Source organism: Marmota monax, unplaced genomic scaffold (assembly GCF_021218885.2).
Source record: "Marmota monax isolate L192 unplaced genomic scaffold, Marmota_monax_Labrador192_F-V1.1 WCK01_AAM20220418_F8-fsc00012, whole genome shotgun sequence".
NCBI classification, from domain to species: Eukaryota; Metazoa; Chordata; class Mammalia; order Rodentia; family Sciuridae; genus Marmota; species Marmota monax.
Window position 1 is genome coordinate 30,687,160 of NW_026695227.1, and position 23,515 is coordinate 30,710,674.

Consider the following 23,515-nt stretch of genomic DNA (forward strand, 5'->3'; position numbering starts at 1 on the left):
CTCCACGGCAAGGTGTCAGGTAAACACACTGCCCATACTCTGTGCCAGTTACTTTGATATATACCAAGAGATAAAGAAGTCAGCTCTCTCAGCCTTGCAGTCAGGCTGAGTTCAAAGACTTGGGACCTTAAATATGTGCAGGGTAAAGAGTCAAGTGGTAGATGTTAGAAAACCTTGGTTCTGAGCAAAACAATGATCTCTCTTTTCTTCCAGCTCTAAACACTATTCATATAGAGACAGCTGCAGTCCTCGACTATTCTCAGATTTGGGAACAGAACACTCGAGGACTGAGGTGCCTCATTCCTAGAGGCCTGTATATACTGAGATACTCCCTGCTATTTGTAAAGTCTGGAGCAGAGGGAGATAAAGGTTCTTCTGGGATACCCTACCAGGCAGAACCCTGACCCTTGGGAAAGGCAGAAACAGGCTCTGCTGGTAAAACTAACAACCTGCTCCACAGCTAGCCCTACATACTTTGACACCACTGTCCATTGGGAAAAATTAGGAGAGCCCTGTGTGGGAGACTGGCCTATCAGCTGTGTCTCCTTAGAACAGAAAATCAGCATAGACTAAGGCCAAGCCCTGGTCAGTGCTGCAGATGATGCCTTTGACCTTGCTACCTATCACCTTGTCCAGCCCTGTGCAACTCCCCACCTCCCTGCTGTTTCCAACCTGTACCTGGTCACAGATCAGATCCCATTTCTTCTCATTGTCATACTGCCGCAGGAGCCGGGCCTTGTCAGGAGGCAGGTTCATGGAGCTCTGAGGAGAAAAGCTGAGTCAACAGGCTGAAACCTCCCCCATTGGAGGACAGAAAGGCTAGACTGCCATACCTTCCCCTCCTATGCCATCAGACTTCATCATGACTGTTGCTGATAAGTTAGGCTCTGAAGGGAGAGACAATCCTCCTGCCTTCCCATTGTTATTAGTTGAGTTTGGCTGAGCAAGGTTTTCTAAAACAGGTTGTGGAACCAATTTATTGAATCAATATTAACTTTATTTCCATTAAAATGAAAAGATTTAAATAGAACAGAGCCAGGTGGGGTGGTACATAACTATAATCCCAGCTACTCAGGTGGCTGAGACAGGAGGATCACAAGTTCAAGGCCAGACTGGGCAATTTAACAGACTCCATCTCAAAAGAAAATAAAAAGGGCTTGGAATGCAGCTCAGTGGTAGAGTACCCCTAGATTCAATCCTCAATACTGAAAAAAAGAGAAAAATTAGAATGGGGCTGGGGTTCTGGCTTAGTGGTAGAGCGCTCACCTACCATGTACCAGGCATTGGGCCGATCCTCAGCACCACATAAAAATAAATGAAATAAAGGTATTATGTCCACTACAACTAAAATATATATATATAAAAAATAAAGGTGTTGTGTCCATCTACAACTAAAAAAAATTTAAATTTGGAATAGGATAGAAGAAAACAGGACTTATTGCAAAGGGAGCATAAACAATCTTTCATGATGCTTCCATTTCATATATTTCATGTATATATATATATATATATATATATATATATATATATATATATATATATATATTTCACAGGCACATAGGTCATGCTGTAAAATGTACTTAACATGAAACAGGTCAAAATTTTAAAAGCTGGCTGGGGTTCTGGTTCAGTAGTAGAGCACCTGCCTAGCATGTGTGAGGCACTAGGTTCAATTCTCAGCACTACATAAAAATAAATGAATAAAATAAAGGTCCATCAACAACTAAAAGAACTTTTTTAAAGAAAAAAAAACTTTGAAAGCAACCAATTTAAAGCAGCAACTTTCAATTTGGTTTTCCACCTGCAAGATGGATAACTTTCCTATATCACACACTTGCACAGGCAGGTTCTCTGAGTCACCCAGAGACTATCTATCTATCTATTTTATATATATAGCCACTTTACCTCTTTTCCTGAATCAGGATGCAAGTGAATGAGAAGAACATATGTGCAAAGTAAACTGCTCAAATATTTTTAGAAACATTTTTACAAAAGTTTAGAACTTCAAGTATTAGTAGTATTAGTAGTATTCTTTTTTTAATCTAATAATAAATGGCTGTATTTATTAAACAGCATGGGATTATTTTTGAAGACGTTTTAAAATAAAAATTTAGGGGTAAAACAGTTTGATAGTCAATTATGAAACAAAAGCAGTAAAGTTAAGTTTAAAACCAAATCTCAGAAGTTCTTCAGAAATTGTATCAATCATAATTTAATTTCACTAATAGATAATATAGCAAATGTTAAATGAGTCATTAAAATCTGGCCAAATAGAGAAGCTAGAGAACAATTTGTCAACATAGAGATATCTGCATAAACTACATAATTGTGTATTAGTAGTATTCTTATGATCCCTCTCCCAATTAAGACACAGCAGTAGCCAGATGTTACTATAATCCCAGTGACTCAGGAGGCTGAGGCAAGAGGATCACAAATTTGAGGACAACCTCAGCAACTTAGCAAGACCCTGTTTCAGAATAAAAATTAACAAAGGGCTGGGGATATAGTTCTGAGGCAAAATGCTCCTGGGTTCAATCTGTAGTAACATGCACACACACACACGCACCCACCCACACCCACCCACACAAGACAGAGCACTATCAAGAACCCTCCTTGAGATACTCTAATGTAGAATACTAAAGGAGAGCCTAGGAATCATTTTATTTTATTACATTACTATTTGCTAAATGAACAGACTGAGTAAAGTATGTGAGAGAGGCCAGCCTACTTTCCCCTCCCGCATTCCCTGCAGCCACTTCTCCCCTCTCATCAGTAGGGCTACCTGGGCCAGGTCCCACCCATGCCTCTTAAGCAGTCTGACACTTTGCTCAGATCATTGCACCTTGCCCACAGACCTAAATCAAATATGACCCCTCATTTGAAGTGCCACAGCCATCTGAAAAGCCACATGACTTTTCAAGGATCTAGTCTTTCCCGAGCCTCCTGGAGAGCCAACCTTTCATCTATCTCCTCTGCCTACTGCTCTGTGTCCAGTTCCCACTCCCTGGTAATCCAAGCATGACCACTTGGTTTACTTCTACCTACTCCTTGACATCCTCATCCCTGGGGACATGAATTATGTGTGCCAGGGCTGGAGAAGTCACATAGGCCCTGCATTATTCCAGAAGCAGAATACTGGAAGGGGGTCCTCCATTTTCTAAGGGATTGAGAGGAGATCCTTAAATATCACTTATTTACCATACTATCTATTTATCTTGTACTTATCTCACATATGATTAAACCAACTGGGTGCTCATTTCACTCCTAAGAAACCATGTCTATTTTTATAGACTCTCATGCTGGCATGCACCTAGTGGAGGGTAAGCTGAAGATAAGTTTAGGGTAAGTTGAGGGTTAAGAGGCACCAGGTAGGGGTAGAGGATTTAGCTCAGTGGCAGAGCGCATAGCAAGGTCCTTAGTTCAGTTCTGGGGGGTAGGGGAACCACGAGGAAAGAGGCCCTAGATAGCTCTGGGATACTAGATAGAAACAGGGTCACTATGCCTCCAAAAAGGAAGCAGGGTTGAGGTCTCTGGTTGGATTTTACAAGTGGAAGAGAAGTGTAGAAGGCAAGAGGAGGAAAGAAGGGGAGAAGACTGCCTCATAGCACCTCTCCCCACCACTCTGCCTTAACGTCCACAGGAAAGGGGCTAACAGTCCTCCCCACAGCCTGTGCAGTTAACAGCAGGAGGGGCAAATGTAAAGTCCATGTTCTCCTTGGAACTGCTTTGCTAAGGGCCAATCTCAATATGTTTGTTTAGATAACAGGACAGGAGCAGGAAACCTTAACAAATAGGAACCCAAAGGTCTAAGGCAGGCCCAGAGCTGATCTCTAAGTCTACCTGGGGCCAGGATTCTACTAGCAGAACACAAGACAGAACTGAGTAGACACAGTCACTAGGGCTGGTCCTGGCTGTGCATATCCTAAGCACATCAATGTCATCTGACGGCTTCTCCCAAGAATGTGCCATGGAAATAGTTTGCTGTTGTCTCCCCTGGAAGAAGCTGTTGGGAGAGGGAGGGATAGCCTGTTGCTACTATGGCAGACCTCACTCATGTCCTGTCTATGCCAGCTTCCTATCATGGCCAACACTGTCAGTTGCCACAGCATCATACTTCCTCACCGGGTGAACTGATGATGAAATGCTTGATCCTCTCTGGGCTTCAAGAATGGACAAAATCATACCCTTTGGGAACCCTAATCTGAAAACATAGAAGAGACAAATCAGGGACCTAGTCAAACTTTAGTGTCTCAGAAAAATGGACTCCTGGAGTTGAAAACAAGTGGCAGAAACAGGAAACAGCCCTGACCATATGCCCATATCCTTTTGTCTTAGAACTTTGGTGGCACTTTCTGGACAGTGGTCCCAGCCTTCTCTGCTTCTTCAGGGAGGGCTAAAGTATGATGAGAAGAAGATAGGTAGGGGGTAATCCCCAACCTCCAGCATTCTCAAAAGTGGGTTACCAACTATGGGGGGAGCTACCAGCCAACGCAGCAGAACCAGGACAGTTCTTTTCCTGCCAGACAAGGAACCAAGGCTCCTACTCCACCTGATAATATGCATGATGGCAGGGCTCCAGTGTCCTGAGGAAGCCACTCTACCCTTCGGAAGGGCAACTTCCTGAGTTCTGGAAACAGCCAGAGAGCAATGCTGACACGATTCTGGTCTCAGTCAAAGGCTTGTTTCTCTACCATTTGTGAAGTTCTTCTTAACTCCTCAGTGAGAGCCTCACTAAACAAGGAAGGCAGTAGCTGTGTTGGAGAGGATAAGGCACTGAATATGGAGCCAGAGGGCCCAAAATAACTATGGAACCTCAGTGAATTCATCCATAAATTGGAAATAATTTCACTACTTCACAGGGCTTTATGAGGGTCAAATGATAAACAACATATGTCTGGAACACTGTGGGTGTTGACACAGTTCTCTACTTCTTCCCCAAAAATCCGTACAATGTCTGACATCTAGGGACCTGTCTTCTTGCTTCTGGCTTATCTATCTCTGCTCCTGTCTCTCCTTCAGCAATTGTTTCAACACTCTGGCTACAGAGTAATCTTTTACTCCTTCTTTGATCCCTCTGTTTCATATAAGACTAGTAGGCAATTTGAATAGTACCATCCTTGGAGTTAGGAAAGAAAGATGGAGTAGAGGAGACAAGTCACAATCCAAACAGTCACAATACCAAACAAGAGGAGAAGGGGAAGATGAACTCAAACTGAAAGCAACTCTGGGACTGATTCCTAAGTCAGAGGGAACCAGCAAGAAGCCTGGTAATAAAAACCCATAACAGGAAGAAGCCAAAAGGCATGGATCTGATGTTCCTCCAGCAGGGCTGCACTAGCTTACTGCAAATTGGAGGCCAGGCAGATTGCCTGCTTGGTGGGTTCCATGTGAGCAAGGGCCCAGTCCCGCCAGCAAAGTTTCCTTACTCCCTACCTGATCCCTGTTGGCCCCAGTGAAGCCACAGGAGAGGGAGGTAGCTCTGGCCACAGAGGTTCCTTTCTCCTTCCTGCTCTGCACCCCCAGGCTACTTAGCCCCTCCCCATTTCCTGCCCACTGCAGGAGAAGGGAAATGCTGGTGGGGTTTGGAGTTTCCTTCAAAGTTGTAGGCCCTGCTCTGGGACTTACCCCTACTCTGCCAGTCTTCTCCCGCCTGGGGAAAACCCAAGTAACAGAAATAGGAACCACCAAAAATTCCCTATTCAGCTGTCTCTGTTGGTTCTAGTTGATCATGATAAATCTTAGGAACAGAGATAAATATGGCATAGCTCCTCTGAGAGAAAGGCAGAAAGACTTCTGAAATGTTCCTATGAAAGGGATTGTGGAGGTTTTAGAGAAGGCCAGCAAAGAGGTCATTTATTTTGAGCAAATACAGAAGAAAGTGAGTTAGTGATTCTATTTATGCCTTCTTTCTTAGAACCACTTTCTATCAAGTTTGCTATGATTGGACTATCTCCCAGTGGGAAAGCCTCAGCTCCTGTGCTCAACCCACAGGGATGGAGATCCCTGGGGAGCTGAAATCTAGAAAGACTCCACAGGTGAAGTGAGGTTCCTTATGCTTCTCAACCTGCCACTAAGCCCCTGGCCGAAGCTCCTGCTAAGCCCTCCCTGGCATCTGCCGATCAGCCCACTGGAAAGATGAGCAGAGGTGGAAAGCAGTGAGGAGGCACAATGCATGGGAGTCCAGGAAGCTACTGCAGAAGGATCCCCCTCACACAACAAATCTGCCCCCCAGGCCAGGGATGAAGAAAGCAACCCAAGGCACAAAGGAAAGAAAGTCAGAATAGTTCAGCCTGCCCTCCATGTGTCTACTGGTGGGCAGTGGGCAAAGCTGGGCACTACTCCCAAAGGGTGAGGACTCAAGGAGATAGAAGGCACCAACTCCTCCAGCTTGGCTCCTTAGCAGACACAGTCTGCCACAGTAGCAGCTCCCAGACAATGAGAGTTATTTTCAGCCAGTGCTCTAACACAAGCCAGCTGGCCAGTGTGCAGGGCGGGAGTACTCTTCCATCCAGCCCTCCCAGACAGCAGGCTGGCCAGTCAGCCAGCCCAGCCCATGGCCTACAACGCTGCCACCTCCACGTCACTGTTTATCTTGTTTTAGCACAACTTCTCCTAATTCCCCCGCAAAACTGCAATCCTGTCAAAGGGAAACCAAAAAAATCAGAGTTTGATCAAAGGGCCAAGAGCTAAAATTAAAAAAGGTTCAGACACGGGAAGTACAGCAGCCCCTCCAAACACCCACACTTTTCCCCAGACCCATGACTGGCTGGAGTAGCACAGGGGAGAAGAAGGAATGGACAGATGGCCATATCTCACTGCAGAACCAACAGATCCAAAGCTGGCTTTGTTGCCACACTGGGGAGATTAAGCTCAAACCTGCTCTTCTTGCCAGCCTCCCTCCCATCCTCCTGTTATGCTCCTCTCCAGAGCTTGGGTTTGGAGAATTTGAGACAGTCTAGAATGAGCCCGAATCATCTGCAAAAGGTTCTGGGTGAAGAATTATCTATCCTAGAGCAGAAGGAAAATCACTGGAACAGTCAAACACACTAACAAGACAGGCAACCCCTCTCCGCCTTGGTAGAATGGGAGTAAATACTCCAAGCAGTCCCCTTCATGACACAGAGTTCTAACAATGTAGGGCCTCCCTGGATTGTAGGCCTCCAGTTCCTTTCTGTCAAACTCCACAGCCTCAACAGCGCAGCTCCCCACTGTTCCCCTTCTCCCTCTGAATAGGACCTTGTGTACGGGAGCACATGGGTTCATCACAATTCTAGCCACGAGTGCAGATTTCTCTAGGGCTGCTCTGTTAGATGTCTGGGAAAGTTGCTCAGATTCCTTATAACAGAAGGCATCATCAGCCAGTTGTAGTGGCACATTCCTGTAATCCCAGCAGTTCTAGAGGCTAAGGCAGGAGGATCACCAGTTCAGAGCCAGCCTCAGCAACTTACTGAGACCCTAAGCAACTCAGCGAGACCCTTTCTCTAAACAAAATATAAAAAAGAGCCAGGGATATGGCTTAGTGGATAAGTACCCCTGGGTTCAATCCTCAGTACCTCCCCCCCCCAAAAAAAGTGTCTGCAATAGCTTGAAGCCATTTTGGGGACAAACTGCCAGGCTTAAAGCCATGTCTGGAGAACGTGCTTCTGTGGTCACTGATGACTCTATAACCAGAAATGACTTGCTGAGCAATCATGGGCCAAGTTCCTGAGCAGCCTGCAGGAAAAAGAAATGGATTAGCCAGATGTCTCCGGCTGAGCTCTGCAATTCACACCAGGGAAGTCAAATGAAGGAGAGGTCCTAGAAGGCCAGCATCACCCAGACAAAGAGATGGCTTTTTCTAAATTCAATTACACTCTTGAGGACTCTTCTTTACCCTGGAAGATTCCTCTGTTGGATGTTGAGAAGGCAAAGGAAGTTGACCATGTCCCCAATGCCAACAAAGTACCAGTTCTACCCTCTGCCCCACTGTTGACCTCACACCTGACATCAGGTAACCTCCACAGGTAACTTGATCTGGGATGAAACCACAGGTCACCTACCAGTCAAGAAGTATACAATCTCAGATAGGAGAACTGCTGTTTCCCAGCTAAGCCCCCAGGCCCTAGCTAAAAAGTTACCACAGAGCAACTTGATCTGTTTGTTGGCTCCTCAGCCCCTCCCCGTGGTTAGCCAGACCCACACACTCCCTAGTTACGCAGAATGGAAACTATTCCACTGGGGGCAGCTGGTTTTCCAAAGCCAGGGAGTCTTGGGGCAGAGCCTCACATCTTGTTGCAGCCAAGCAAGGTCCTCACTCTTTTTTCATGAGGCTCTGTCCTCCAGCCTGGGAAGCCCAATAGGCAGTAACTGCACTTGGAGGACATAGTATTTCTGGAGTCACATCTCTCCCTATCCCACATCATAGCCCATCTCTCACTGAGGCCCAGTAAGTCTCCTTCCCGAGGCCTGCACCTTCTCTTCCATCCCACCTAGCCAGGCCTTGGCTGCTCACTCCCAGCCTATGGGACGACCTCTTAGCTGGCACATCTGCTTCCAGCACTGCCTTCCCCACTTTTCCTGCACACATGAAGGGAACTTCCAACTATGGAAAATAGATCACATTTCTCCTTGGTTCAGAAATATTCTTTATTCATTTACAAAAGAAATCTGAACTCCTTGGCTGGTGCTTTTAGTATCTTAAAGAATGTTTCTGATTGAAGATTCTCTACAAGCTGGCCCAGCACCTCTGATCAACTTCATCCTCCCCTACTCTGGACTCCCTCCTGGGACAGCTCTCCTTCCATTCCCTAACCCTAGGATTTGTTTGTGACTAGTGTTTCCCTGATCTCCAGAATCCCTACCCATAACTATATAACTCAAATTACCTAACCTAAAACAATAGGCCCCTCTTCTGAGCTCCAAGCATAAATATATGTGAAGAATGATATGGCAGAGACCTACTTGTTATCCCCCAACCTCTCTCATCTTCCTTAGTAATATGCAGTCGAAGGCTTCCCTTGCATTTAGGTATGGTTTTGTGACTATGTAGGATGTGAATAGTAATGTGTACAACCTCTGAGAAGTGTTATTAAAGGGAAGGAGTATATCTTCTTTTTTCCTTTCTTCTTCCAGTTGGTTGGAATGCAGAAGTAATGGTTGGAACTTCAACAGCTACTCTGGACCATGAAGTAACCTTGGAAATGAAATCTAACAATCGAGAAAAATGCCTGATCCCTGATACCATGGCCTGTTAGTACAAACTGAATGTGTTCTATATAGTGTCTTTTTATGTGTGTGTTTCCTCTGTTCATAACTAGAACAGAAACTCCTTGAGGGCAGAAATTATGCCTTCTTCCTTCTTTTTTTCTTTTTTTGGTAGTGCTGGGGATTGAATCCAGAGATTCATGCATGCTAGGCAAGTGTTCTGCCACTGAGCTACATCCCCATACCTCCTATTCTTCTCTGAATCATATGCAGACACTTAATTTAAAAAAACTGATTGATTCTTCTACTACCTTTCCTACCACCAAGTCCCTTATGCTGTCCCTTGGTTGTCTGGTTGGCAGAGAGCATTCTCATCACTGTCCTTGCTACTTCTGGGCTCTCTCACTTATAATCTGCCTTTTGTACTACAGCCTCAGTAATTTTCTTTATATGTTGCTTTTTCTTCAGCAAACTCTGACTTCTCATTTGGAGTCTCAACTTTTTCTTCAGTTCATGCCTAATCTAAGTCTCTTTTCCTGCCTTTCTCTTTAACCAGATCAATCTTTTTATAGCCTGCTAGACCATAGGCTCTTCAGCACAGGGATCACCATCAGCCTATTAACCACCATAATAGGTGCTCAATAAAGACAGGGCAAATTTAGTTTCTCCATACACATACTCCCTCCTTCCTCTTGCCCTTAAATTTTATACTTCATCACGCCTCAGAGAGGTTCACAACAGATAAAGTTACACTTCTCTAGCAAATAGTTTATAGAAGTGAGTGGTAAGATCCACCCACAACAGTTTCTCCATACACTGACTAATTCTGAAATGTGTCATGGAGTGATTTATGGTTAATGTTTCTTCACCTTTTCTTGGACATTCAATAAACATCCTTATCACAAATCTCAGTGACATGCTGGACGCAGTGGTGCATGCCTATAATCCCAGCATTTTGGGAGACTGAAGCAGGAGGATCACAAGTTCAAAGCCAGCCTTAGCAACTTAGCAAGGCCCTGTGTCAAAATTTTTTTTAAAAGGGCTGGGGATGTGGCTCAGTGGTAAAATGTCTGTGGGTTCAATTCCTGGTACAAAACAAAAACAAATCTCCGTTAACACTCCTATAGGCACAATGCAATGGTTAAAGCACAACTGTGGAGCTACAGGATGCTGGGTTTGAATTCTGGCTCCACCTATTTGCTAGTTATGTAGCCTAGGGGGGAGTAATTTAATGTCTGTGAGCCCCAGTTTTCTCTTCTATAAAATGGAAGTAGGAATAATACTTGCCTCATAATATTGCTATAAGTAAATAAGTTAAAATACAAAAAGCACTTAAATCTATGGAGTAAATGATCCTACTTAGTAGGTGTTACACATAATGTGAGCTACATTTCTTTGTTTAGGGTTTCTTTTTTTTCCCCCTCAGTCCTGGGGATAAAATCCACAGTCTTGCATGCACTAGGCAACTGAGCTACAACCCCCAGCCCTTTTCTGTTTTTATTTTGAGACAGGGTCTTGTTAAATTGTGCAGGCTGGCCTTTAACTTGTGATCTTCATACCCTAGCTTCCTGAGTAGCTGGGATTACAGGCATGTGCCACCACACCCAGCTCTATGTTTAGGTTTTTAATCCATCAGTTAGTAGGAAACAACTATACACCAAGCACTAAGTTAGAATCTGGGAATATCAAAATAAACTAGGTGTGATCACTATCTTTAAGAAGTTATATCCTGAGGCAAGGTAGGTGAGCGAACTAGGGTAAGCACAATTGGCACTGCTATGAAACAGGTGGAGATGGCACTGTGGGAACCCAGGGAGATAACATCTAATCAGACCCAGTCAAGTAAGGTTTCCTGGAAGAAATGTTTCACGACTCAGTCTTAAACATCAAGCAGAGTTAGACAAAGGCAATAGAGGGGAAGACGGTATTACTCTAGACAAGGAAACAGTATTTACAAATACATGGAAGCACAAAGCACCACAACAAATCCAAGAGTAGGTGATTTGCTATAATGAAATAAGTTTTTATAAGGAAACTACAGCAGGTAGCAGGCAGTGAGATAACAAAGGGTCTTATGAGTTAAGGTAAGTAGGTGGGCAAAGGTAAGATAATAATGATAATACTATCAAAATGAAAATAATGACAAAAACTAACATTTATTAACAGAAATGTAATAAGCACTCTATCTGGATTATCTAATTTTCACAAAACCCCAATGAAGTAGAGACAATTATTATCTATTTTACAAGTGAGGAAACGAAGAAAGGCTGTGGAACTTGCTCAGGGTCACATAGCAAATAAGTGGCAGAGCTGGGATTGGACCCCCAGCCTGACCCCAAAGCGTTAACTTTAACCCCACATAGTGCCTCCTCTGAGACAAGGAAATGCATCAGCCCTTCTCACACTTTTCTAAATTGTACAAATCCTTCAGGACCAACCAGCTCAATAGCAACCTTCCTCATCAAATTTGCCCCCAACAACTCAGACCTCTGAACTTCTACAGGATTTACTGCCATTACCTGTATTAGCAATCACATTCGATCATTGGTTCAACAGCATTAATATCTTCTATGCACAGTGTACTGTGCCAAGTGGGGGACCTATTTTGTCTTGGAAAAACCTGTATATTTACAAAAAAGGGGAAGCTGAGATTATAAACATCCTTTCTAGGCCAGTTTCTATGCTAGAACCTTTAATTACAGGATTTCATGGGAAAATTACTTATTTTTCATATTGTTATTCATCACTTATATCTTGTATTATTTCCTGAATTATACTGTAAGCTTGTGAGGGTATGGACTTAGCTTTGAACACATTTATTCCTAGGCAAGGATGCCTAGCACACTGAAGAAGTTTAATAGATACTGTGGGCTGACAAGGTGGACAGCAGAGGCTGTGTGAGGATCAGCACTCCAACTCACCCAGTATGCTGCCCTGGGCACAGCTCTGGTTTTCCAGGAGCCTTATTATATATCCAGGAGCTTATTATCCCACCATACAACTTTATGAATCCCTTCCTACTTTCAGAGTTAGGTGGGAGGGCCACAACTTTATGGAAAGGTAAACTGAGGCTCAGTCCAGACATACAACTGTCACACATTGTATGAGCTAAAGAAAGGCACTATAGTCCTCTGTCTCTCCTTGCTTTTCAGTAGCTCTCAAATGAGAATACATCCTCAGTGCTTCTATCCCCTTGGGGAGGAATCATAACTACCTGTGGCTGCTCTTGTCCTCTGAACACTATAGCACCTTTAAACAACAGCTTGACATAGATATAGTCGTGGCTCCCCACACCTCAATGCTAATTTTTTTAGTTGTCCTAGCTTTTTTATATTTCATTTGATTGTCCAGCTATAAAAGATACTTCTTTGTAGTCTTCTGAAGTTCCTTTCCAATCACCTAGAGATACTGACTCTGTTTCTTAAAATTCCTGGAGTCCTAAATGCCATATTCACTCAAGGGCCAGGAATGAGGAGGCAAACATTACTGAGCATCTCCTATATGCCAGGCGTTTTTCTCACATTATCTCACTTACTGCTCTCAGCAATGACTACAGGTAAAAGTTATTGTACCTGTTTAACTAGGCAGGGAATTAAGAATCTGAAACCAACTGGCACCTGATCACACAGAAAGCAGATTCAAATCCAAACATATGGCCTCCAACATACAGGCTTTGGGTTTTTTTTTTTTTTAATATTTGTTTATTTTTGTTTTTAGTTGTAGTCGGACACAATACCTTTTATTTATTTATTTATTTTTATGTGGTGCTAAGGATCAAACCCAGGGCTTCAAACATGCTAGGCGAGCACTCTACTGCTAAGCCAAGACCCCAGCCCTAGGTTTTTTTTTAAAAAAAATTTTTTTTAGTTATACATGGACACAATATCTTTATTTTGTTTATTTATTTTATGTGTTGCTGAGGATCGAATCCAGTGCCTCACATATGCAAGGCAAGCACTCTGCCACTGAGCTACAACCCCAGCCCAACATATAGGCTTTTTAAAGTTTAAAAAACAAACAAAAAAACCCTCCACATTTCTAATTTTAGAAGGTCCAAATGGATTTGCCTGATGGCTTTGGTTGATCATTAAACAATGCTTTCCTATCCAAAATGACTGGGTAAAACCAGCTGACTGAGGAATGTGTACAGACACCTGAAGTTCAAGAGGGAGAGGGAGACTACACAGAGGACAGAGATAAAGAAACTATCCTCTTGAACAACATGTGGTGATAAATTCCTTATACCTGAGCAGAATTTTAAACTTTCCAGTGTGTTATTTAACAGCATGCATGGGCTTTGGAATCAAGGAATGACCTGCATTTGAATCCTGGTCATAAAATTCTGAGCAGCATCATGAATCTTAGACATTCATCTCATGAGACAGTGGGAAAGTTATTGAACTTCTATGAACCTCAGCTTCTCCATCTATAAAATAATTCTTATTTATAACCATTAAATTAAGCAAATTATGAATGAAAAGGAATCTGCATAGTGCCAGGCACAGAAGGACATATAAATGGTAACTGGAATGACCTACTCAAGTTGGCTTCTCAGCACATATGTTTAATACAATCTCACAGTACTTAAAACACATGAGAGAGAGAGAGATGTAACTGAACACTATAGGTTAACACAGTCAGGACATAATTCCATTATCTTGCATGATCCACTATTTCTCTAGATTAAAGCAATTGTGAGGTGTGTGTTACTTCAAAACAAGACTGAGACCCCAACAGTCACCTAGGGGATTCATCATAAAGCTGTGACCAGAACTCAGGGAAACAGAATAGAGTCAAGGACTAAGTGGCTTTGTATTTTAGTAGATGGGTGATCTGAGACAGTCCCAATTAACTTTTGGGGCCATAGTTTCATTCTCTGTGAAGATTTAGAGGTTTTGCCAAGTTATCTCTGATGATCCTGGCTAACCTCAAATCCCTCACTTCCCCAACTATCTGTCTTAGACTTCCTCAGGTTAAACCTGCAAATATAAGATCCAATTTTGCCACAAATTTCTGATTTCATTCCCTGCAACTAAACACTCTACTCAACAAATCTGTTTTGTTCCTTGTGACATTACTTAAGTCATAGGAATTGTCCCTCCCAATTGCTGATGGGCTGTGCTGTCCTTGGAAATACAGAGAAAGGCATGGAAATGTCCATGGGGATATAGAGAAAGGCCTCAAAATTTTACTTGGCTGTACACTGGTAACTCTCAAACATTTCTATCCCAGGTTTCTCCTTTGAGATTCAGCTTTAAGCTGGGTGAGGTAGGGCACACCTGTAATCCCAGCGGCTCAGGAAGCTGAGGCAGGAGGATAAAAATTCAAAGCCCGCCTCAGTAAAAGCGAGGTGCTAAACAACTCAGTGAGACCCTGTCTCTAAATAAAAAAATACAAAATAGGGCTCAGTAGGCGAGTGCCCCTGAGTTCAATCCCTGGTACCTCTCCCCCCAAAGAAAGAGAGATTCTGCTTTAAATATCTAACCATTCATTAGACACTCTGCCCAGATGCCCACAGATTCTGCAACCTCACAAGTGTGAGGTTGGCCTCATCATTTTCTCTTCTCAGATATTTCTTCTGTGTTCCTTAGCTGATAACACCTTCATTCAACTAATCTAGCAAACTAGAAACCTGGGTGTCATCCTGCATTGCTCCCTTCTTCCTTATCTCCACAAGCCCAATGTCTAAAATCTAATCAAGTTGCCAGGCTCAGTGACGTGCATCTGTAATCCCAGTGATTCAGGAGGCCGAGGCAGGAGAATCACAAATTCAAAGCCAGCCTCAGCAACTTAGCGAGGCCCAAACCCACTTAGCAAAACACTGTCTCAAAATAAAATATAAAACCAGCTGGGGATGTGGCTCAGTGGTTAAGCACCCCTGAGTTCAAGTCCCAGTAACAAACAACACCACCTACAAAAAATCTAATCAAGATGTCATGAAATCTTTTTTAACATTTTATCTTAACTATCAATTGATGTTGTCCCATGATCTCCACTGTGACAACAGGCTCCTATCAGGCTCCTGTCATAACAAACTACCAAGGCCTTCTACCTAGCTGCTCCCCTCCATGCTGATTTCCCTCCCATGGAACTCACAGGGCTAACCTGCCCACAACTCAAAATCTGACCATGTTATTCCTTTGAAAAGCATGAAGTACAGTCTTTTCCTTGTGGCATACAATATCTCCTGACCACTTTAGCTTCACTTCCAACCACTCTCAACCACTCCAACCACACTTCAACAGCACTGAGCAGCTTCATGAAAATTCTCATGCTTGTCTCACCTGATGCTTCTGCCTATGCTGTCCCCTCTACCTGGATGCTTTCTCTTCCCACGCTTCTGTCCAACTCCTAATTAGCCTTTTGGCTGGCAACATTTCTTTATGTAGGCAGTATTCCCCCAAGCCCCACCTCTGCTCTGTGCACCCCTGTATATCTATACCATTGCACTTGCCCAGCTATATATTATAATTATGTGTTTAATGTGTTTTTCTCCCTCTCTAGGCTGAACTCCTGGGGGGCAGACACTGTCTTTGACATCTTTACTTCTCTGGTGCTTAATACAATTCTTAGTGGTCAATAAATGCTTGTTAAGGGAATGAGCACTATGCTGCACCTGCTGAGTTTTTGAGGGCTGGTATCTTGTCCCTCTCCCTGTTTTCAGACAGGGAAGATGATACTTTAGCTTTTCTTGGTTCACTGATGGGAATCTTGTGTGTGTGTGTGTGTGTGTGTGTTGCCAGGAATTGAACCCAAGGCCTTGTGCATGCAAGGCAAGAACTCTACCAACTGAGATATATATATATATATATCTCCAGCCCAATGGGAATCTCCATATGACTTTGCTGCAGAAAAAGGCTGGAATAAGCCCTATGCCTCCAAGACCTTGGAAACAGCTACTGTGCTTTGTTACTGTTATGATACCATCTTGACATTTCTCTGGGTATCTGTAGGCAACAAGTACTAGAGAGTTTCTTTTTTTAATATTTATTTTTTTAGTTTTAGGTGGATACAATATCTTTATTTTATTTTTATGTGGTGCTGAGGATTGAACCCAGTGCTTCATGCATGCTAGGCAAGGACTCTACCACTGAGCCACTATCCCAGCCCTAGATAGTTTCTTTATAATTCTTGGAAGGAATCCAGTAAGAGACCAAATGCCACCCAACACTCTAGCTGGCTCAAGACCCAAGATTATGCTTACAACCTTTAATAAGGATTTTCTAGGGAAATGACAGATAAATGCTTTGGGACCTCACCAGGGCCTGTTGCCCCATAAATGCACAAGAGATTCTTAACTCCTTAGTCACCCACCATGCCAGCAGTAATTAAACAAGTCCAAAGGGAGCAATTAGTAGCTGCTATTGGACCATCAACCTGGAACTCATGCCAGATGCATCAGGAAATAATCTGCAGACGTGAGCACATCACAAGGGAACAGGATTCACCAAGTGCCCTGACTGCCAAGGGCCTGAAGATAATGAGTGCTTGTGTGATGCTGATTCTGCTGAGCAGCAAGTAAAAACAAAATAACCACAACCACAATGAAGAACTCTGTTCAAAGGGGTCCAAGTATATTCTGGACATAGAAGGTTCAAATAAACCTATTTAGATATTACTGGTGCAGCCATTCTAGATACATTCAGGCCTCTCCAAGTTTCACAATGAAGGGAGGAGAGTAGGTGATCTCCAGTCTGCAAAATGAATCTGCACAGCAATGGCCCTACCTCTCCAGAGTTCAATACAGTCCAAGGAAGACATGTCTGAGCCTCAACAGGCCCATATGGCTGTTCTGACCTTTATAAAAGCCCCCAGTTTAGCACTCTCTCAAAGTCAAGTCCTAGCCAGGTGTGATAGTGCACACCTGTAATCCCAGTGACTTGGAAGGCAGAGGAAGGAAGATTGCAAGTTCAAGGCCAGCCTCAACAATTTAGTAAGACCCTGTTTCAAAATAAAAAAAGTATTGGGGACGTAGCTCAGTGGTAGACTGCCCCTGGATTCAATCCCCAGTAGCCCTCTGCTGCACACACAAAAAAAAGTTGAGCCTTTCCATAGCTACATCAGAGAAAAAATATGCTAAGGGACAGGTGCACAGGATCCAGGTGTTACACAGTTCCTGAGGGGCCCCTAAGGTCTGTGGAGAGGTCATGACTAGGCTAAGCTGGAAAAAACAGTGACTAACGTCGGTGTGCAGTTCAGAGATTTTACAAGTTTGAGGTACAGAGAAACAGTTTCTTTTCTTTCTCTCTCTCTCTTTCTTTTTTTTTTTTTTTTTGGACTGGGGATTGAACTCGGGGGCATTCAACCACTGAGCCACATCCTCCCCAGCCCTATTTTGTATTTTATTTAGAGACAGGGTCTCACTGAGTTGCTATGTGCCTCACCATTGCTGAAGCTGGCTTTGAACTTGCAATCCTCCTGTCTCAGCCTTCTGAGCCACTGGGATTACAGGCATGTGCCACCACGCCTGGCCAGAAAAACAGTTTCTACCTATCAATGACAATTCATATTTCTTGAACATTCTCATTTGGCTCCTCAATACCAGATTCCTGATTCAAAAGGTTAATGGCCTTAGAATATTTCTACTTAAATTTATTACTGAGTACCAACTATACCAGACATTGCATTGGATACTTTATATATGTTAGCTAATCCTCACAAAATCTCTAAAAGGTAAGTACTACTATCTTAATTATACAGATAAAGAAACTACATTCAAGTAGGTGAACTGGCCCAAGATCACAGAGCCAATACACAGAGGTCAGGATTCAAATCCAAATCCACTGAGCCTCAAAGCTCTTACAAAATGCCCATGTACACACATGCACACAGGCTGAAGGAATCCCTTCACTCCTCACAGCTGTTTCCCAGGCCTGACTTTGTATTCCTCTTCTAGCCCAGAATACTCAGCAACTTTAGGAAATCTTGAAAGAATCAGGCTTGACAAGCCCTAGAAAGACAAGTGTCAATTTACAATTAATCAGCACCCTGCCCGGCTTTGTAGACAGTTCTGACAACTGGAGCCAGGAAGAAGTAACCACAGACCCTGACTGGGACCCACCTGGGCCTAGGAACCAGCTGGGTCCCCAGAGGAACACTGCCTCTGATCCCTACCCACATGGCTGCACTGCCACTGGAAGTCCCCCTTCCTCAGAGACACACTCAGGCTCTGTGATTCAGAGTCCACAGAAAGGCCCTTTCCTATTTAACTCTTCTTGTTTACTTTAACCCCCCCAATTTCCTGACCCCCTTTCTACACTATCACCTCCTTTCTACACTATCACCTCCATTATTCTCAATCTCCTTATCTTACCTTCTTTTACTACATGGCACTGATTGCTGCTTAACATTATGTTATATATCTGTATGTTTGTTTACTGTCTCTCCAATTACAATATGAATTCTATGAGAATGGTCTGTTTCTTTTGCCATTGGTACCTCTAATGTCTAAAATATACATTCAATAGTTGTTTAACAAATAAACAAGTATGCAGCAAGCATTTTTCAACTATTTCCATTTCCAGTGGGCTAAATAATGCCTACTTTCCAAGGAAGCCCTATCAAACCCCCATCGTCCTTTCAAATACCTCCCTAAAGTGCCCCACATCTCACCCCCAAGTTCCCAAGCTCTCAGCCACCCCAAAGCAAGTACTAAAGCAGAACTCAGAGGAGAGTCGGGGAGGAGACCCGTTTCTCCTCCACTTAAGTACAGCCCAGGATCTCTGCAAATTAAAAGCTCCCTCTTCACTGAATCCACTCAGCTTTAGTTATAGGTCACACTTTTTATTTTTGTAACCATCCAACCCACCAAATTATAGGCTCAGGCCACTGATAGGCACGTCAAACACTGGGGACAGCCTGGCACAGACACTGCCCTTTCTGGCCTGAGGGTGGGTACAGGAGTGAGGGCCGAGTACCAGTCAAACCTGAAAGGGCAAAGGGTGCCATCATTCTGGTAGCAGAGCCTTGCAAGAAGCCAGGCTCTCATTCAGGGTGGCTGCTGCCAGAGGGAAACAGATTCCAGGACTGTCACAGAAGCCACAGTGAACTTAACACTATTAAGCAGGGCAGAGTACTACCATGTCTAAAACTGCCTCTACAACTAATTTTAAAACTTCTTACCAAAGCCAGAAGTTCTCACATGATCTGGGTCCTGCTCACCTCTCTGATGCCTTCTTGGACCTCTCTTCAGCATCCTTGTCAACCAATCTGGCCTTTCAGTTCCTACCCCAAGGCTTTGCACAGGTTGTTCTTTTTTCCTCAAAAACCCTTTCCCCCTCCCATGCTCAGGAGGCTGAAGCAGGAGGATCACAAGTTCAAAGCCAGCCTCAACAATTTACAATTTAGTGAGGCCCTAAGCAACTTAGCGAGAATTGTTTCAATTTTTTTTAAAAAGGGGGCTAAAGATATAGCTCAGTGGTTTGGTGCCCCCAGGTTCAAATCCCCAGTATCAAAAAAAAAAAGGAAAGAAAACCCTTTCCCTAATTCTTTTAGCTAGGACAATGGATGGGACAGGGGTTGAGGGAAGTGTCCTGCAAGATTAGAGCAAAACTGGGTTGGGGATGTGGCTCAAGTGGTAGCACACTCACCTGGCATGCGTGAAGCACTGGGTTTGATCCTCAGCACCACATAAAAATAAAATAAAGACATTGTGTCCACCTAAAAAAACTAAAAAGTAAACATTAAAAAAAAAGACTAGAGCAAAAAGAAGAGAAGAGGCAGAGCTTTCTTTCTTAACACTAACTCCATTACAACAGGTCAGGTGGCATTATCTCCTATTTCTCTGATATACTCCAAAGCACTTGGAAAAGTGCTGTGTATAGAGCAGGTATCTAAAATATATTTTCTTAATAAATCAAGAAAGGAAGGAAAACAAAATGAACATTTAGAATAGACCCAAGATTTCCTAATCTAAATGAAATTTTCTTTATTATGTTCTCTTAACAATCTATTCTTTGCCTCCTAAGGACATATCCTAATTTGTAATTAAATCATTATTTGTTTAATATTTGTCTTTTCTTCAAAACTCCATAAAGGCAATGGCATTGTTTTTTTTTTTTTAAAAAAAACAACTTTATACCCACTGGTATCACTAGCATCTGGCAAGTAAAAAAAAAAAAAAAAAAACAAACTTATTAAATAGCAAATGTCCTAGTGGGATAGCAGGGATTCCAACTAGGACTGGCTAACTCCAAAGCCCAAATCTTTCCACCACACTCTTGGCAAAGAAGAACTTGTCCTAATATGTTCTTCCCCCATATTCTGCCATAATCTACTCAATCCTCACCAAAGCAATAGTGATAACAAGGGGAGTCAACCCTGGAAAGAAGAAAATGTAATAAAGGCGAGTTTTGAGTCACACCGTTTGGATTAAAATCCTGACTTCACTTGGCCTGGGGTTGTGGTTCAGTGGTAGAGCGCTCGCCTAGCATGTGTGAGGCGCTGGGTTCAATTCTCAGCACCACATATAAGTAAATAAAATAAACAGATTGTGTCCACCTACAACTAAAAAAATAAATATTAAAAAAAATCCTGACTTCACTAACTACTAGCTGTATAATTCTAGTGAACTATTTAGCCTTCCTGGACTTCAGTTTCCTCATCTATAAAATGGAAATAATAAGAACCGAGGTCTTCAGTTAAGAACAAAACAAAATAAGAATAAGCACACAAAAAACTCAACTGGGGATGTATTTCAGTAGTAGAGTATTTGCCCAGTAAGCATGAAGCCCTAGGTTCAATGCCAAGTACCAGAAACAAAAACAAACAAACAAAAAACCCCTGCTTTGTAGTTGTGATGATTAAGTGAGATAATGTATGTGAAGTGCTTTGCACAGTGCTTGGGATAACTATTCAATAATTGTAAGTTCTTAAAATTATTTGCCATACTTATTCCTAGGAGACAAGAATCTAGAGAAAATTATTTCCATGGGAGTCAGGGCTGCTGAGCTGACTTTGAGAAGCTTAGGTTCAGTGAAGCTCAGAGCTTGGGCTTATTCCCTTTGCCTACTCCACTGCCATGGCTCTGTCAAGACTGCAGGTTACAGCTTTCACTGGCCTGGAAATGAAAGAGACTAAAAATACACAATCTGCCTGTGCCTGGGAACCGGGATCATGCATATATTTAAGAACTTAAAATATAGCCCCAAGGCAGAAAAGTATTTCTTAGGATTCTTAAAAACCAGTGACAAACTCAGCACAGGACAGGGAATGGGGCTGTGGCAAGCTGCTGACCCCATTGATGTCTTTTCTCTTGTTTTCTTTTGGTTCAGTGCAGAGAGTGGAAGAGAAGAGACAGAGCTTTCTTTCTTAACACTAAAAGTTGAGTTCTAGGCTGGGAATGTAACTCAGTGGTAGAGTACTTGCCTAGCATGTACAGGTAAAGCTTGGAGTTCAATCCCCAGTAATGGAAAAAAGAGAGAGAGAGAAAAGCTTCTCTCTCTTATTTTTTTTATTATTATTATTATTTTTTTGGACTGGGGATTGAACTCAGGGGCACTCAATCACTGAGCCACATCCCCAGCCCTATTTTGTATTTTATTTAGAGACAGGGTCTGAGTTGCTTAGCGCCTCGCTTTTGCTGAGGCTGGCTTTGAACTCGTGATCCTCCTGCCTCAGCCTCCTAAACCACTGGGATTACAGGCATGCACCAACACACCCAACTTCTTCTTCTTAAATGTCAGCATTGTTATCTCCCAAACTCGGGATGGAACCTAACCTTTGGCCCCACTGCAAGGACCACTAGTTTCCTGGGATTTATCAAAGAATGTTCTATCACCTCTAGCTGAATGTTCCAGGAGGTTGAAAGCTAGGTCTTAGTTCAAATGGGTAAGCCCCACCACAACAGATCTTTAAATTAAAGTGAAACCAAAGTGTCCAGGGGCCTATCTCCCTTTGAACGGGAATCAGCCAAGTTCCAACAAGCTCTCTTCGTTGGAACCACCAACAGAGGCATCACTTTATCTGTTCTGATAACAGACTCAGAATACTGTTGGTGCAGAGGAGCTCCTATAGGAGTGTCCTCATCTGCAGTCCCTTCCCATTCCTCCAGGTTTGAAACCAGAACTTCCCAAGGAGATTCAAGAATGGATTTTAATAAGCTTCCCAAAATACTGTGTATACGCACATAGCGTGAGGGGAGGTCACAGGTTTTCTTTTCTTTTTTTCTTTGGTACTGGAGATTGAACCCAGGTGCCATTAACTACTTAACCATTGAGCCACATCCCCATCCCTTTTTATATTTTATTTTGAGACAGGGTCTTGCTAAGTTGCTGAGGCTGGCTTCAAATCCACAATCTTCCTGTCTCAGTCTTCCAAGCCACTGGGATTACAGGCCTATGCCACTGCACCTGGCCTGGTCAAAGGGATCTATTTCAAAGGGATGTTATTATCTATATCTATCTATTTCAAAGCGATCTATTATCCAAAAGATTCAGAAGCACTGTCAAAAAGACTCTCAAGGGCTGGGGTTGTAGCTCAGTAGAAGAGCACTTGCCTAGCATGTGTGAGGGACTGGGTTCTATTCTCAGCACCACATATAAATAAACAAAGTCCATCAATAACTAAAAAATATTTAAGGAAAAAAATATTTCTCAAACATATTCCCAGGCTGAGGCTGTAGCTCAGTGGCAGAGTGCTTGCCTAGCATGCGTGAGGCACTAGGTTCCATCCTCAGCACCGTATAAAAATAAACAAATAAAATAAAGGCAGTCAGTCAAACATATTCCCAATGATATTGCCCAAAATATATTGTTAAATTGTGTGCATATGTCAAATCCCACCAGTATATACAACTATAATGTACCAATAAAAATACAGGGGGGGAATTATTTATTTATTTATTCGTTCGTTCCCAACTTACAAAGACTTTTACACTGACTTGAGAGACTAACCAAGGGGTGAGTGTAGTATATATACTCCAAACTGCCGTGATGAGGTTTAGGCTGGTTTAGGGTAGAGCCCACAGTACAGAAAAATCAGGCACTTAACACATAAGCAGAAATAACAAGAGGGCTGTCCTTCCTGAGGTGAACAGGAAATGGGAAATCTCAGAAAGCCCAGGAACTATGATTCTGCATTCACTTTTACTCCTCTTAGAGCTTCATTCCCTATAGGGACACAGGACAGGGAAGGTTCAGATAAGCAAAGGCAAATCTTAACAGGAGTACTACCAGCATTTGGAGCTCCTGCTTAGAGGAGGATTGACCCAACACTGTAGATCTTTAGATCCACAGTCCTTAGACACTAAGTCCACTCCCAGTCAGTGTGATACAAGACCTCCTCACTTGTTCTCAAAAACCCTTCTAGGACAATACCTCCTCCTTGGTTGAAA

General features: G+C 43.0%; 1 protein-coding gene across 6 annotated transcripts in view; it reads right to left on the reverse strand.

The window, feature by feature from the left end:
* Positions 1-23,515, reverse strand: part of Fmnl3 (formin like 3) — a 54,846-nt gene that overhangs the window by 21,471 nt on the left and 9,860 nt on the right. For all 6 annotated transcript variants that reach the window (XM_046435522.2, XM_046435521.2, XM_046435519.2 and 3 more), the window contains one exon: positions 679-762. In XM_046435522.2, coding sequence (XP_046291478.1) covers positions 679-762 — 84 coding nt within the window. The remainder of the gene's footprint in view (positions 1-678; positions 763-23,515) is intronic.